The sequence below is a fragment of the Pantherophis guttatus genome, chromosome 4, assembly GCF_059756535.1.
Source record: "Pantherophis guttatus breed Tessera chromosome 4, ASM5975653v1, whole genome shotgun sequence".
NCBI lineage: Eukaryota > Metazoa > Chordata > Lepidosauria > Squamata > Colubridae > Pantherophis > Pantherophis guttatus.
This window is the reverse complement of record NC_142066.1, coordinates 152,841,920-152,855,331: the sequence shown is the minus strand read 5'-3', so window position 1 is coordinate 152,855,331 and position 13,412 is coordinate 152,841,920. Positions and strand designations below refer to the sequence as shown.

The window sequence follows — 13,412 nt, the reverse complement described above, 5'->3', positions numbered from 1 at the left end:
TCTCAGTTAGCAACAGAAATTCTAGGCCCAGCTGTGGTCGTGATTTGAGGGCTACCTGTAACAGTAGTAACGTGGTTGTTAAGTGAATCTGGCTTCCCCATTGACTTTGCTTGTTGGAAGGCTGCAAAAGGTGATCCCAGGACACCCAGGGACACTGCAACCGTCATAAATGTGGGTCAGTTGCCAAACATATGAATTTTGATCATGTGAACACTGGGGATGCTAAAACGATTGTGTGACTGTGAAAAATGTCATAAGCCACTTCTTTCAAGTGCCATTGTAACTTCGAATGGTCACCAAATGAACTTTGTTGTAAGTCGAGGACTACCTGTACTATAAACATTTGTTTGTGTGTGTGTGTGTGTGTTTTCTTTTTTTTAGACCAGGCCTCTCTTCCGTTCTCAGAAGAATCGGGATCTCTTCAAGCAGACAAGAGCTGCCATCCCGAATTCCTCGAGGGAAAGTTTTCCATGTCTCCTCCGCCAGCTCTTCCTATGGACGTGACTCCAGATACACCATCTGGACTGGATGCTGATGCTCAGGAAACTGTTGAACACCTCAGTGTTGGGGTTGAGACCGCCATGCCACCCAAAACAGACAGCAGTGACAAAAGTGCCCAGGAATTGATCAATGAATCCAAAGAGGCCTAACTAAGCTTTTCAGAGGACATATTTCACCTTTGGGCTTTGAAGCTGTTGGCACCGGAAAGCCCCGGTTTTACGTGCTGCAGAAACATTTGATTGATTTCTGAATCGCAGTAAATTCAGCTTCCTTCAATCACACTATTGACTCTGGGGCCTGTATACCCATGTTAGTTCTGCTTAGTGGCAACACTAATGATAGGGAGTTCAGAAAGAAGAATTCTTCCTCCTCTTTTTTTTTTTTTTTAAAAAAAGAGCTTCCTGTCTCTAGCTGCTCATACATTTTAAAAAAGGAAGGGCTCTGTGAGCAATATCAGCTGCACCATAGCACTACCAGAGGGGGCAGGTAGGAATTGATGGGGGCCTTTGAGACTGTTTTTTGAGTTGTTAAAGCTTAAAAGAGGTGCCTTAAGCCTCTCTGGCTTAGTGTACCTGTTTTGCTCTATATTTGCTTCCCAAGTCCACCCCCCCCTTGGAAAACTTCTACTTCAACTCCCAGAATTCCTGAGCCAGGTGGCTCAGCAATTTTGGGAGTTGAAGTCTACATGTCGTAAAGATCCCATAGTTGCCCACTCCTCCCTTACGGTAAGCCAACTGCAGCTGATAAGAAATGCAGGAAAACTCCTTATAATAGGTGTGGACTTCCAACTCCCAGAATTCCTGACCCAGCTGGCTCAGGAATTCTGGGAGTTGCACATGTTTTATGATTGCCATAGTTGCTCATCCCTGCCTTAAGGTAAGGCTTTTAAATTGGGGGGAGGGGGGGGGAGTTTGCAAATGTAATTGTTTCTGTTACCTCTATGTCCTATCCCATTGACTTGAGATTATTTTATTTGAAAAAATTTAACTTAGAATTTTAATAGGAAGAATACCATGATCTTTTACTCTAAAATCCCATCTCACCCGTAATAAAAATCAACCCGTTTAATCCTCTTTGATCCATTTGAGTCTCTGCCCTACACCCAAGGCTTCCTGAAACGCACGAACAGAATTAAGACCTCAAGAGAAGTATGCTTCTTTCTCTGACCCCAGCAGATTCCATGAATGGGACGGTTTGGGTTTCAGTAAGAGTGGTGCCCACGTGTAAAAGAACGCAGTCTCATTATGTAGGTATATTGGGCTGGGAATTTCCCCTGACCTCTGTTTTACGTTTCACCCTAGAGAGCTATAATCATTATTCGCTGCTGCAGAAAGTTTATATGCAACCCCATGAAAACTCTCTTGGAATAGTAGCTGAAGAATCAAAGGACACTAGCAATGTAGGGTTTTTAAATGCCTGTTCTAAATTACGAGTTGTTGCTTCATGCTGTGCCAGAGGCCTGGTCAATTACTGTCAAGCTACCTTATGTCTGGTGAGAGGTGTTAGTACAATGGCACTAAATCAATATTTAATCTGAGGTGCATGCTACCAAGCCATCTTGTAATGCAGTGGTGCCTCTTAAAATGGAAGCATTCTTTTCTGCTAATGTGGAAAGTGAGCAAGATCGCTTCTAATATGAATAATGGAGCAAATTGGTAACACTAAATCAAGTGTTTCTCAATGTCAGCCACTTTAAGAAGTATGGACTTCTAATTTCCAGCATTCCCAAGCCGACATAGACCGGCTGGAGATTTCTTGGAGTTGGAAGTCCCTGCATCTTAAAAGTGGTGAAGGTTGAGAATCAATGACCTACATGCAGGAATGGGCTTTCAAGGATCATTTTCTGTTGGTTGTTTCTGAAATTTATTTAGTTATTTTTAAAGATTGCAAAAGTTGCCCATCTGTGTTTTAAGAGAGATTTATTCTAACCTGAAGCCATTTTATTGTTGTTTTTAGAATTTCTTTAACTTGGTACGTTGTCAGCTACTAAAGTCTTGCAATGATTTACAGTGGCATGTGTATTGTCTTAAATATCTTGTGAAACCAGTCCTAAGTCAGAGGTTTGACAACAGCAGGCCCATATAAAGGCAAACTGAACAAAATAAAGTACCATTCGCTTAAACCTAGTGTCCAGGAGGGACTCCGACATACTAAAATCCCTACCTCAAAGTCCTATCAACCGATTAATAGCACAGACCGCTTGAAAAGACAGTGGTATCTTAGAACAGCATTTCTCAATTTCAGCAGCTTTGGGATAGGGAGACTTCAACTCCTAGCACATTGGCTGGGGATTTTGGGGGGTTAAAAAAATGTCATCTTAATCTATGCAGAGACTTACGGGAGCTGGTTCTTCAACTGTCCTGGCCTCCTGCAGTTTATGGTTTTTTAAATAAAGGAGCAATTATGCCCAGAAACCAACTGGCAGCCATAACAGTGTGTTCCATGTGAATAGGGGGAACACTGTTCACAGCTGTGAAGCCCATGCCAGCAAGCCATCTGGACAAGAGCTTCTTTCGTCTGTCATAAGGCTATTTTATAAGCACCCTGCTCTCAAGGGTTCTCCAAACATTTTCACAGGGTTCTGCCAAGCACAGAAAGATGAGATGTCAAGAAGTAGCAGCCATTGACCTATGCTCATGTTGTACTTTGCACTTACATTTTAATTGAAGAAAGTAGCAGAGTCCAATTTTGTTAACATGCCCCAAGGAGACACTTTCATGAAAATGTGGAGTGTTCTTAAAAACGTATCGGATTATGGCTCAGTGGCTAAGACACTGAGCTTGCAGATCGAAAGGTCGGCAGTTCAATGATTCAAATCCCTAGTGCCGCGTAACGGAGTGAGCTCCCGTTACTTGTCCCAGCTTCTGCCAACCTAGCAGTTCAAAAGCACGTAAAAAATGCAAGTAGAAAAATAGGGACCACCTTTGGAAGGAAAGTAACAGCGCTCCGTGCGCCTCTGGTGTTTAGTCATGCCAGCCGCATGACCACGGAGATGTCTTCGGACAGGGCTGGCTCTTTGGCTTTGAAACCGAGATGAGCACACCGCCTCCTAGAGTCGGGAATGACTAGCACATACGTGCGAGGGGAACCTTTACCTATGCCCAATGAATACTTTTAGTTACACTGAAAGTTGAAAACATTTTCATACAGTAGATCTTACATATTCTGCTTTTTGGAACAGTGAAACCAACACTTTTAAAAGGAAACACCCCACACATCTTAAAATTTTAGCTAAAGATTTTTTTATTATTACTTCTATACAATTGTGAAGTACATATTTATTCTTTTGGCATTGGCAGGCCATCTGCTAATCTTTCTGAAATTGGTTCCTTCTGGGTGTAGGAAATAAAACTGAAATCTTGGCTGATTTTAAAAATAAAACAGGAGAACAGAGTTAAAATTACTTTTGGTGGCAATGTGGAGGGTATGAAATTCGAATTACATATTTATAAGGATTATAATTCCGGACAAGTTACAGTTAGCTTTAATCAATGAATTAACCTACTTCACTCAACTGCAATGTTGCACAGATGTGGCAAACTACACTTCTGTACATAAAGATGAAATTTACACAAAGTAAGAGGCTTAAGGTAAAAAAGACCTGTCCAAGCATCCTTTCAAATCAGATCTTCATTCAACAACTTAAGTTAGCTGGAGCACACGTGGCCAACCCAAACATGCCTAACTCCAGCACCACAGTCACACTGAGAATCTTGCAATGTCTAAATAAATATTATGTGGTTACACACCACACAATACAAACGGGAAAAAAAAATACCTGAAAGTAGCTGTGATTTCCCCTGCAACAGTCAGTAGAAAAATTATTCTCTTCTGAAAGAAAAATGCTCAGAAAAAGACAGCTGAATAGCTCAAAAGATATCCTATTATTAGTCAATAAAACAACATCCTATATCATTTTTACTGATTTGTATAATTCATGTCCAGCCCCAACAGGACTGTTAAATCAAATGTCCACTCCTTGCTCCTCTCTACTTATATATGGGGAGTGTACAAGCACCTCACGCACTGCAAAAACAAATCCAGAACCAAGTTTTCTTCCTTATACACCTACACTTCAAATAAATCTCCAGTAATGGGCACAATCTAAATCCAACTTTCATCAGGAAGGGGAAAATGTTAATTTCAGGAAGAAAGGGAAAGAAAGGATCCAGATTTATCACTCTGTTTTAAAAAGGCATTTGTGCTCCTGTTTCAAATCAAAACTGTTACACTATTATCAGAATGCTCAATTAAAACAAATTCAGTTTTTTCTTCTTTAGCCATTGGGGCGCTTCCTCCCACTTTCTGTAACAAATTAGACTCTTACTTGAGTACAAATCAAACATGAAAGGACTGTCACGTGTTTGTCTTTTTGAGACTGCAAAATAAAAAGCAAAGCTAGGCAGAGCTTGTGGTACAGCTTACATCATCAACAAAAATACGTAACAAAACAATTCAAGGAAAACCTTTTTTTGCTATCACACAGATCAAGTTTTCTGCCAAATGTCAAATATGATCCTATGGAACCAGGATGCCACTTTCTAGCACAATGGAAATTGCGTATTTCTATAAAGATGCTGAATGAATTCACTGTGATGTTCACACATTGAACTGACCCTGTAATAACACAGCCTACTGATTCTTGAGTCAGTATCAAAATGTTTTCCTAGAAAAATCACAGATGAAAGATGCTCATCAGCAAGGACATTAGCCTCTCCAGCCTAGACTACAGACACTGTTCAAGAAGAGTAATCTGTTGCACGGTAAGTAGACTTATCTGAAATAGTGGTCAAAATTCACTACGTGGAATGTATTAGCAAAATACAGTACATGCAGAGGTTTTTTTTCTCCCCTAAAAAAAAAATAATCTGAAAATGAGTTAGCAGCAGGACTGAAAAAAATTTCATAGCAAGCTTGAGTGAATAAAGGATGATCATTTTGGAAATAAAGGAAGAACGGGCACAGATACCTGCGCTGGGACACCTTGTCTCTGTAGGCACCTTAACAGGAACCCCTCAAGGGCTTCTTATATCACTCTTGCTTGACACCTTGCTACAGACAACTTTTGAGTTTATGTCATACCAATTTCCTCTATGTTACAGATTTATTAGTCACTTCAAGTAGATTCTGTCTGCACTGAGTCGTTAAAAGTGTCAGATCTTAGCATTTAGGTGGGCTTCTAGAGTACTAAGCCGGATCCAGCACGGGAAGCTCAAATTAGTTAATAACCAGTTGGGTTCCACCAGATAGTTCACGTTGACTTCTGTCGGTAGTGAAGGGTCAAGTCACCCCCACTTTTCCATATGAAATGCTTGACGGTCCGAAGGTCCATATTTGGATCCAAAACCTGCCATATAAAATAATAATTCAGATTTAAATATATCCCAAGTGAAGAAGTACACTCCTGGTCCTGGACTTTGTCATAAGCCTGCAAATTTCTCTTCCAAGAGCTAATTGCAAGCTCCAGAACTACACTCAAAATTAAGTACAGATAGTCCTCGACTTATGATGACAATTGAGCCCAAAATGGTCTGTTGCTAAGTGAAACATTTGTTAAGTGAGTTTTGTCCCATTTTACGACTTTTCTTGCCACAGTTGCTACACTGGTTAAGTTAGTGACATGGTGGCTAAGTGAATTTGGCTTCTCCATTGACTTTGCCTGTCAGAAAGGTGATTACATGACTCCAGGAGTCAGTTGCCAAGTGTCTGAATTTTGATCATGTGACCGTGTGGATGCTACAATGGTCATACGTATGAAAATTGGCCATAAGTCATTTTTTTTCAGTACCACTGTAACTTTGAATTGTAACTTTATCTATAGTCCATTGTAGATTCTGTTAATAAAGTTACAATTTTTTAAAAAAAAGTTACCATTGTAAAGTTACAATTCAAAGTTACAATGGTAACATTTTTTAAAAAATTGTAACTTTATCTACAGACCCCTCACATCCAGGACATAAATTTTTTCAGCTTCTACCCTCAAAATGACTTATAGGGCTCACCAGAACAACTAGACACACGGACAGTTTTTTCCCTGAATGCCATCACTCTGCTTAACAAATAATTCCCACAACACGGTCAAATTAACTACTAAAACTGTATTACTATTATTCTTCTTATCCTTCCTATTACCTATCTCCTCTCACTTATGACTATAACCAGGTTGCTTGTATTTTTATGATTTATATTGTTTTATTTGTTTGCTAGAACAATTTGATTGCTTATTAGTAACCTATGACTAAGTGTTGAACCTTATGATTCTTGATAGATGTATTTTTTTTTCTTTTATGTACACTGAGAGCATATGTACCAAAGACAAATTCCTTGCGTGTCCAATCACATTTGGCCAATAAAGCTATTCTGTTCTGTTCTGTTCTGTTCTGTTCTGTACTATACTATGCTGTTCTATTCTATTCTATACTATTAGTATAGTATAGTAGTATAGTATAGTATAGTATAGTATAGTATAGTACAGTACAGTACAGTACAGTACAGTACAGTACAGTACAGTACAGTACAGTACAGTACAGTACAGTACAGTACAGTACAGTATAGTCGAGGACTACCTGTAACTCAGCTTATCTTGTGGATTAGGAGCATACATCTGAAACCTTCTCTGGATCAGTTATATCAGATGGCTGAATTTGAAAACCCTTTGTGAAAAAAGCAGTGCTGTTTGAAGGCTTGTTTGTTGCCCAAGGAAACTTTGCCCTACAGAGAGGGCAAAGTTTCTCCTTTCCCATGGATTCCAGAAAATAAATAAATAAATAAAGTTCCCAGAAGACACCAGACATTCAAAGTCACATGCGTCCACTTAGTGGTTGAGACAATCTACCGAGCAACAGGACTGAGGAAGAGCCTTGCCGTTAAAAGCAGAGTTTCTCAACCGGTTAAAAGATGTGTGGATTTCAGCTCCAATTCCCAGCCGGCATCTTAAAATGGCTAAAAACTAGATGAATTGATTTAATGGAATATTTTTTTCATTCTCTGGGGTTGGGGTGAACCCTTTGGAAGCAGCTGTTGACTCAGCACTCAAACCTTCTGAATATAATTATGCTTTTGTTATGTATGTAATTGACAAAACCCCAGATGTACATGGCAATTTTTGAACATTTACATCAGCCTTTCCCGATTCTGGGAGTTGAGGTCCACATCTTCAACTTTCCATGGCTGGGAAGCACCAATTTAGACTTTCCCTACTTGCATCCCACCCTTTCTCTTTCCATGAGGAGTTCAGAGCTCCCTACCTGGTCTTGACACAAGAGTTCGATCTTCTCCTCTGCTAAGACGGCGATGTCTTCCTCTTTTTCTTGTTCCCCAGTTTTGTCGTTATTGGAAGAGCTTGTCGTCTGGGACTCGTTGTCGAGGTTTATTATTTTCTCGTAAACGTGCTCCATCACCTTCCTAACTTGCAACATGTCACTGGCTGAGAGCCGATCCCTAGGGACAAAGCGGAAATTGGTATTGAGCTGACAAACTGGTTTTCAGTACGCTAGGAAACGTTTTTATTCTCTGCTGAATACTTACTTCTTTAACGTTTTTGCTCCGGAAGAGGAATGAGGTTGCAGATAGAAAGGAATTTTATTAAATTTTGGCATGTTTTTCTGTAAAATCAAAACAAAAGCAGGAATCAGTCGGTGTCCTTTCAAACTTCTAAGAAGTAGACATGCAAAGGTCATATACAGGTAGTTCTCAACTTACAACAGTTCATTTAGTGACCGATTAAAGTTAAACAGCCCTGAAAAATGTGACATGATGACAGTTTTTCACAGTTATGACCTTTGCAGTATCTGGCTACTGGCTCATGTTTATGACATTTATTAATTAGGGTTTTTTTAGTTTTTAGTTTTATTAAATTTTTTATACTGCCCTTCTCCCGAAGGACTCAGGGTGGTGTACAGCCAGGATAAAAACCAACAATATAAAAGCTAAGAACAATTTAAAATTATTAAATAGTTTGGCCAATAATCTAAAATAACATAAAATAACCCATTAAAAATAATATTTTAGGCCAGCCCTGCTTGATGGAATAATAGTGTTTTAAGGGCGCGGCGAAAGGTATGACGGTCAGGAATCCGATGAATCTCCGGGGGCAGCTCATTTCAGAGGGTAGGTGCCCCCACAGAGAAGGCTCTGTTCTGAAGTCACGTGTTTTGCAGTGTCCTGAAGTCACGTGATCCCCTTTTATGTCTTTCTGACAAGCGAAGTCAACGGGGAAGCCAAATTCACTTAACAATCAGGTTACTAACTTATCAACTACAGTGATTCATTTAACAAAACTGTGGCAAGAAAGGTCTTAAAATGGGGCAAAACTCACTTAACAAATGTCTCACTTAACAACATGAAAAATTTTGGGCTCAGTTGTGGTCGTAAGCTGAGCACTACTTGTATAATGGGATTCAGAACAAATCCGATACATACAGAATATGCTCACGGTCCTTGACTTGCAACTGGACACTTAAGTGACCAGTTGAAGTTATGATGGGCCTATTTTTGGACAACTTATAACCTGAATTCAAAGTTCCAAAGGTGACCCCAACACCATAGTAACAAATTGAACTTTACATTACAAAAAGTTTACAGTCCTGTGCAGCATAAATGTGATTGCATTTTTACAAGGATTTTTTTTAAAATTTGATTTATATGCCGCCCTTCTCCAGAGACTCAGGGCGGTTTACAATGCGTTAAGCAATAGCCTTCATACTTTTGTATATTTATACAAAGTCAGCTTATTGCCCCCACAATCTGGGTCCTCATTTTACCTACCTTTGAAAGGATGGAAGGCTGAGTCAACCTTGAGCCTGGTGAGATTTGAACTTGCAGTAATTGCAGGCTGCTGATATTAATAGCAGTGCTTTAGTCTGCTGCGCCACCAGATTTTGCTGAACACTGGCACTTCTGGCCCGTAGCAAAGCTTTGGTTCATTTAAGCACAGATTTGCTTAAAGACCGCTGCAAAATCAGAGTGATCACATGACCAGGCTGTTTTATTGCTGTCATGGTTTATGACTAATGAGCAGGCCCCACTACAGTTGTAAGTCAAGGACTATCTCCATCTGATACAGATTTAGCTGTATTTAGCTAGCAGCTAAATTTCAGCTTAGGCACAAAAACTGAGGTTCAATTTTCTTTTCTGGTCATAATATCTCCCTCAAATTCCAGAAACATCTAATATTTCCACAGGATTTTCAAGCATTTCTCTTGAGTGGGCATGAGAAAAAGTTAAAATGTTTAATAATTATTAATTTGTAATAATTATAATTTCTAGCTTGGAGGATGTGATTATCTCAGTATCCATTTAAAACAGGGTGAAGCAGTTTTAATACTCCTCAGTAATTTTAATCCCAGGGCGAATGGCTAATGGCAAGGATTTGTTGACTGAAATGGCAAAATTGACTATTATGATTGAAGAAAAGAACATAAGCACTTTTGTTTCCACATGGACTTCTGAGCTACGTGCTTGAAGTGGAAAAGAATGAAACTCTGACTTTGGGTTTTACCAATTAGACTAATAGATCTTTATAGAAATGGCCTGTTCATATTATTATGAAAAGGCAAGAAGTTCTGATTTGATGTTAATGCCATATTTTACTGTAACAGAGAGAGTTGGAAGTCAATGCTTCTTTTTCTTTTCTTATCTTTCCTCACTTCTCTTTCCCTGTTTCCTTCCCACTGCTTTTCTATTTACTTTGTATTTTATAATACTTTATAACTCAATAAAAATGTTAATAATTATGCTAATGGCAAGGATTTGTAAAAAAAAAAAATAGCCGCAAAGAGGCTGCCGAAGATCAGAATATTTATTCCCGCTTCATTATAAGGGCTCCTGACACACACGGTAATTAATGTCCTCAGCAAGTAACATTTTCAAAAATATTATTCAAAATAAAGTCATTCCAGACCCTCCAGGTTTCTCGGCACACTTACGTCCACAGTGATGTCAATTACCCATTGTGGCACAGTTTCATTAAGGAGCATGGATTCAGTTTCACCACCAGAATCGCGGCACAGCAACCTGTATGGAAAGAGTTTGGAAAAGTGGTATGAGATGCCACACTGAAGGATCAAAGGGAAACATGTTAAAAATGTAAATATGTAGGAAAACAGGTCACTACGTTATTCCCTGTCATCCCAGCCAACCTACACAATCACTGTGGGAGAAAAAGTGGGATGTAAGTCCAACTTGTGTGTATGTATGTTGTGGAGAGAGAGGGGGAGGAAGGGAGGGAGAGGGGGAGAGAGACGGAGTGGGGGGGGAGGTGAACAGACGGATGTCAATATTATTTCTAAGGCTTGCTTAGAGTCACATGACACTTGTTGGAAAAGTTGAGTTTGTCACTTGACTACAGGTAGTTCTTGACTGCCGACCACAATTGAGCCTAGAATGTATGTTGCCAAGCGAGACATCTATTAAGTGAACTTTGCCCTATTTAGTGACCTTTCTTGCCACAGTTGTTAAGTGAATCTCTGCAGTGGTTAAATTACCGTATTTTTCAGACTATAAGATGCACCGGTGTATAAGACACACCAAGATTTCGAAAAGTAAGAAAAAAAAAGGGTTTTTTTTCCCCTCCCTGGCCCCCAGGAGCACTCTGCAGGCCTCCCAAACCCTCTGTGTACATCTTTTTTCACAAAAACAGGCCCATTTTTTGCCCATTTTGGCGAAAAAAGGGGCACACAGAGGGTTTGGGAGGCCTGCAGAGTGCTCCTGGGGGAGGACAAAAAAAGGGGTGTTTTTGCCCTCCCCAGCCCTCAGGAGCACTCTGCAGGCTTCCCAAACCCTCTGCACACCCTGTTTTTGCGAAAAACGGGTCCATTTTTTGCAAAAATGGGACGAGCGGAGCGGGGCTTCGGGAGACCAAAAATGGGTGTATGCAGTGTATAAGACACACCAACATTTCCACCCTCTTTTAGGGGGTGGGTAAAAAGTGTGTCTTATACTCTGAAAAATACGGTAGTAACCCAATTGTTAAGTGAATCTGGCTTCCCCATTGAATCTGCTTGTCAGAAGGTCTGAAAAACAGGGTCACGTGACTGCCGGGATGCGTCACCCTTCATGAACCAATTGCCAAGCATCTGAGCATGGATCACATGTCCACGGAGATGCTGTGAACAACGGTCATTAGTCACTTTTTTCCATGCGATTATACCTCTGAATGGTCACTAAATGAATTTTGCTCAAATCAAGGACTACCTGTATGTTATCTACCAAAGACAGGCTTCTCTTCAATAGCTTTAACTCTAGTGGCTTGATGAAAAAGTTCATCCCAATAATATGACCGCCGACCCTCCAGCTTCCTTGACAGAATTTCAGTACCTAAACAAAGTGCGTCCTCCAGCCTCCCCAAAAATAACGGGTGTGTGTGGCGGCACTTGGAAGTACCCATTTCCTTTTTGCAGTCTGTTCTCCTGTTCACCATTCACTGCTTTACCAGATGGGCAAAGAAGAAGACATGTCGTTATTAAGACCACACGATAACTGAATTCAAGACAAAAGCGTGACCTGTTATTGAAATGAAATCTACTTTTTATGTATAATTAAAATATTAAATTTAAGATGATTGGGGGACTGAAGGCTCAAACGTATGAAGAACAGTTGCAGGAGTTGAATATGTCTACTTTAATGAAAAGTTAAGAGTGTCAAACGTCCCGCTGCATCAGACTTCTAGGACATTTTTTTTAACCAAGAGCATAACTTTACTGACAATTCCACGTGGGTACAGAAGCAGAAAAGCCAGTTCTAACAATTTCGTGCGAAAACAGCATAGGAAAACTTACCCTTTCTCCCCCTGGACTTCCGTTGTCCACCAATCATTTGCACTCCCTGTTTTGGGAACTGTCTGCCTGCCTCAGATTCCCCAGCTGGTGACCTTAAGCCAGGGGTGTCAAACTGGCGGCTTGTGGGATGGATGCATCATGCGCAGGCCACGCCCACCCCAGCTCCACGAATGGAAAAAACATTATGAAACGTCACTTGACAGTAATGTGACACCGCGAGTTTGACACCCATGCCTTTGTTAGGTTCAGCTGGCAGCTTACTCCTAACTTGTTGGTCAGGCAATATATCTGTTTCTTTAAGAAACAACTGAGTCACGTAATCAGGGTTTGCTGAACCCTGTAATTAGGCTACAGTGCATAAATAAGCAGCACAGAGAAGCGTTTGTTCTTCCTGCTTCTTCCTGAGTGTTCCTGAATGATCCTGTTGCTTACTGCGTCTGTTATATGGTACTGTATACCAAGAGTTACTAAAGTCTGTTTGCTTTGGTAAGGGAAGATACTTACTGGACTGATATTACTGTTTATGACCTTGGACTGTTTTACTTACACCGAGACTGCTTGTTATCTATAAAGTATTTTTCTCACACGAGCCGTACGTTTATCTCCTTCCCTGTGTGTTTCTGCTCTGCTCGTTGCACAAGCAACAAATACTTTTTACACACACCCTAACAGCCTTAATATGTTGGATCTGTCTCAGGCTTATTTTATGGAAATAAATTTATTTATTTTTTATTTTTATTAGTTTGATTTATATGGCGCCCTTCTCCAGAGACTCAGGGTGGCTTACAATGCTTTTAAGCAATAGCCTTCATACTTTTTGTATATACTTGCTTAGTAGTGCTTTTGGCCCCCCCTAAGCAGTGTTCTATTTTATACAAAGTCAGCTTATTGCCCCCACAATCTGGGTCCTCATTTTACCTACCTTGGAAGGATGGAAGGCTGAGTCAACCTTGAGCCTGGTGAGAATTGAACTCGCAGTAATTGCAGGCAGCTGGCAGCTAAATACTACTTTAATAGTAGTTTAGTCCACTGCACCACCAGGCTCCTCCAATGTAGCATGTATCATTCCAAGCACCAATAATGTCTCTTTGCTTTCTGGGAAGGAGCTCCTCCCTTCTAGGACTCCAGACTACT

The 13,412-nt window shown here is 40.3% G+C and overlaps 2 protein-coding genes across 4 annotated transcripts in view; one reads left to right on the top strand and one right to left on the bottom strand.

Annotated features, from left to right (window-relative positions):
• The window catches only part of GORASP1 (golgi reassembly stacking protein 1), a 30,451-nt gene extending 27,941 nt beyond the window's left edge, over nucleotides 1-2,510 (top strand). For both annotated transcript variants that reach the window (XM_060683357.2, XM_087893107.1), the window contains one exon: nucleotides 382-2,510. In XM_060683357.2, the coding sequence (XP_060539340.2) occupies nucleotides 382-650 (269 nt within the window). In that variant the 3' untranslated portion in view covers nucleotides 651-2,510. The remainder of the gene's footprint in view (nucleotides 1-381) is intronic.
• Nucleotides 2,511-3,726: 1,216 nt separating this feature from the next.
• WDR48 (WD repeat domain 48) overlaps nucleotides 3,727-13,412 on the bottom strand; it is a 43,475-nt gene continuing 33,789 nt past the window's right edge. The window contains exons 15-19 of one of the 2 annotated variants that reach the window (XM_034401726.3): nucleotides 11,818-11,926; nucleotides 10,428-10,515; nucleotides 8,029-8,105; nucleotides 7,749-7,941; nucleotides 3,727-5,848 (exon numbers count right to left, since the gene is read on the bottom strand). In XM_034401726.3, the coding sequence (XP_034257617.1) occupies nucleotides 5,753-5,848; nucleotides 7,749-7,941; nucleotides 8,029-8,105; nucleotides 10,428-10,515; nucleotides 11,818-11,926 (563 nt within the window). In that variant the 3' untranslated portion in view covers nucleotides 3,727-5,752. The remainder of the gene's footprint in view (nucleotides 5,849-7,748; nucleotides 7,942-8,028; nucleotides 8,106-10,427; nucleotides 10,516-11,817; nucleotides 11,927-13,412) is intronic. The other variant, XM_034401727.3, reaches the window with a different exon arrangement.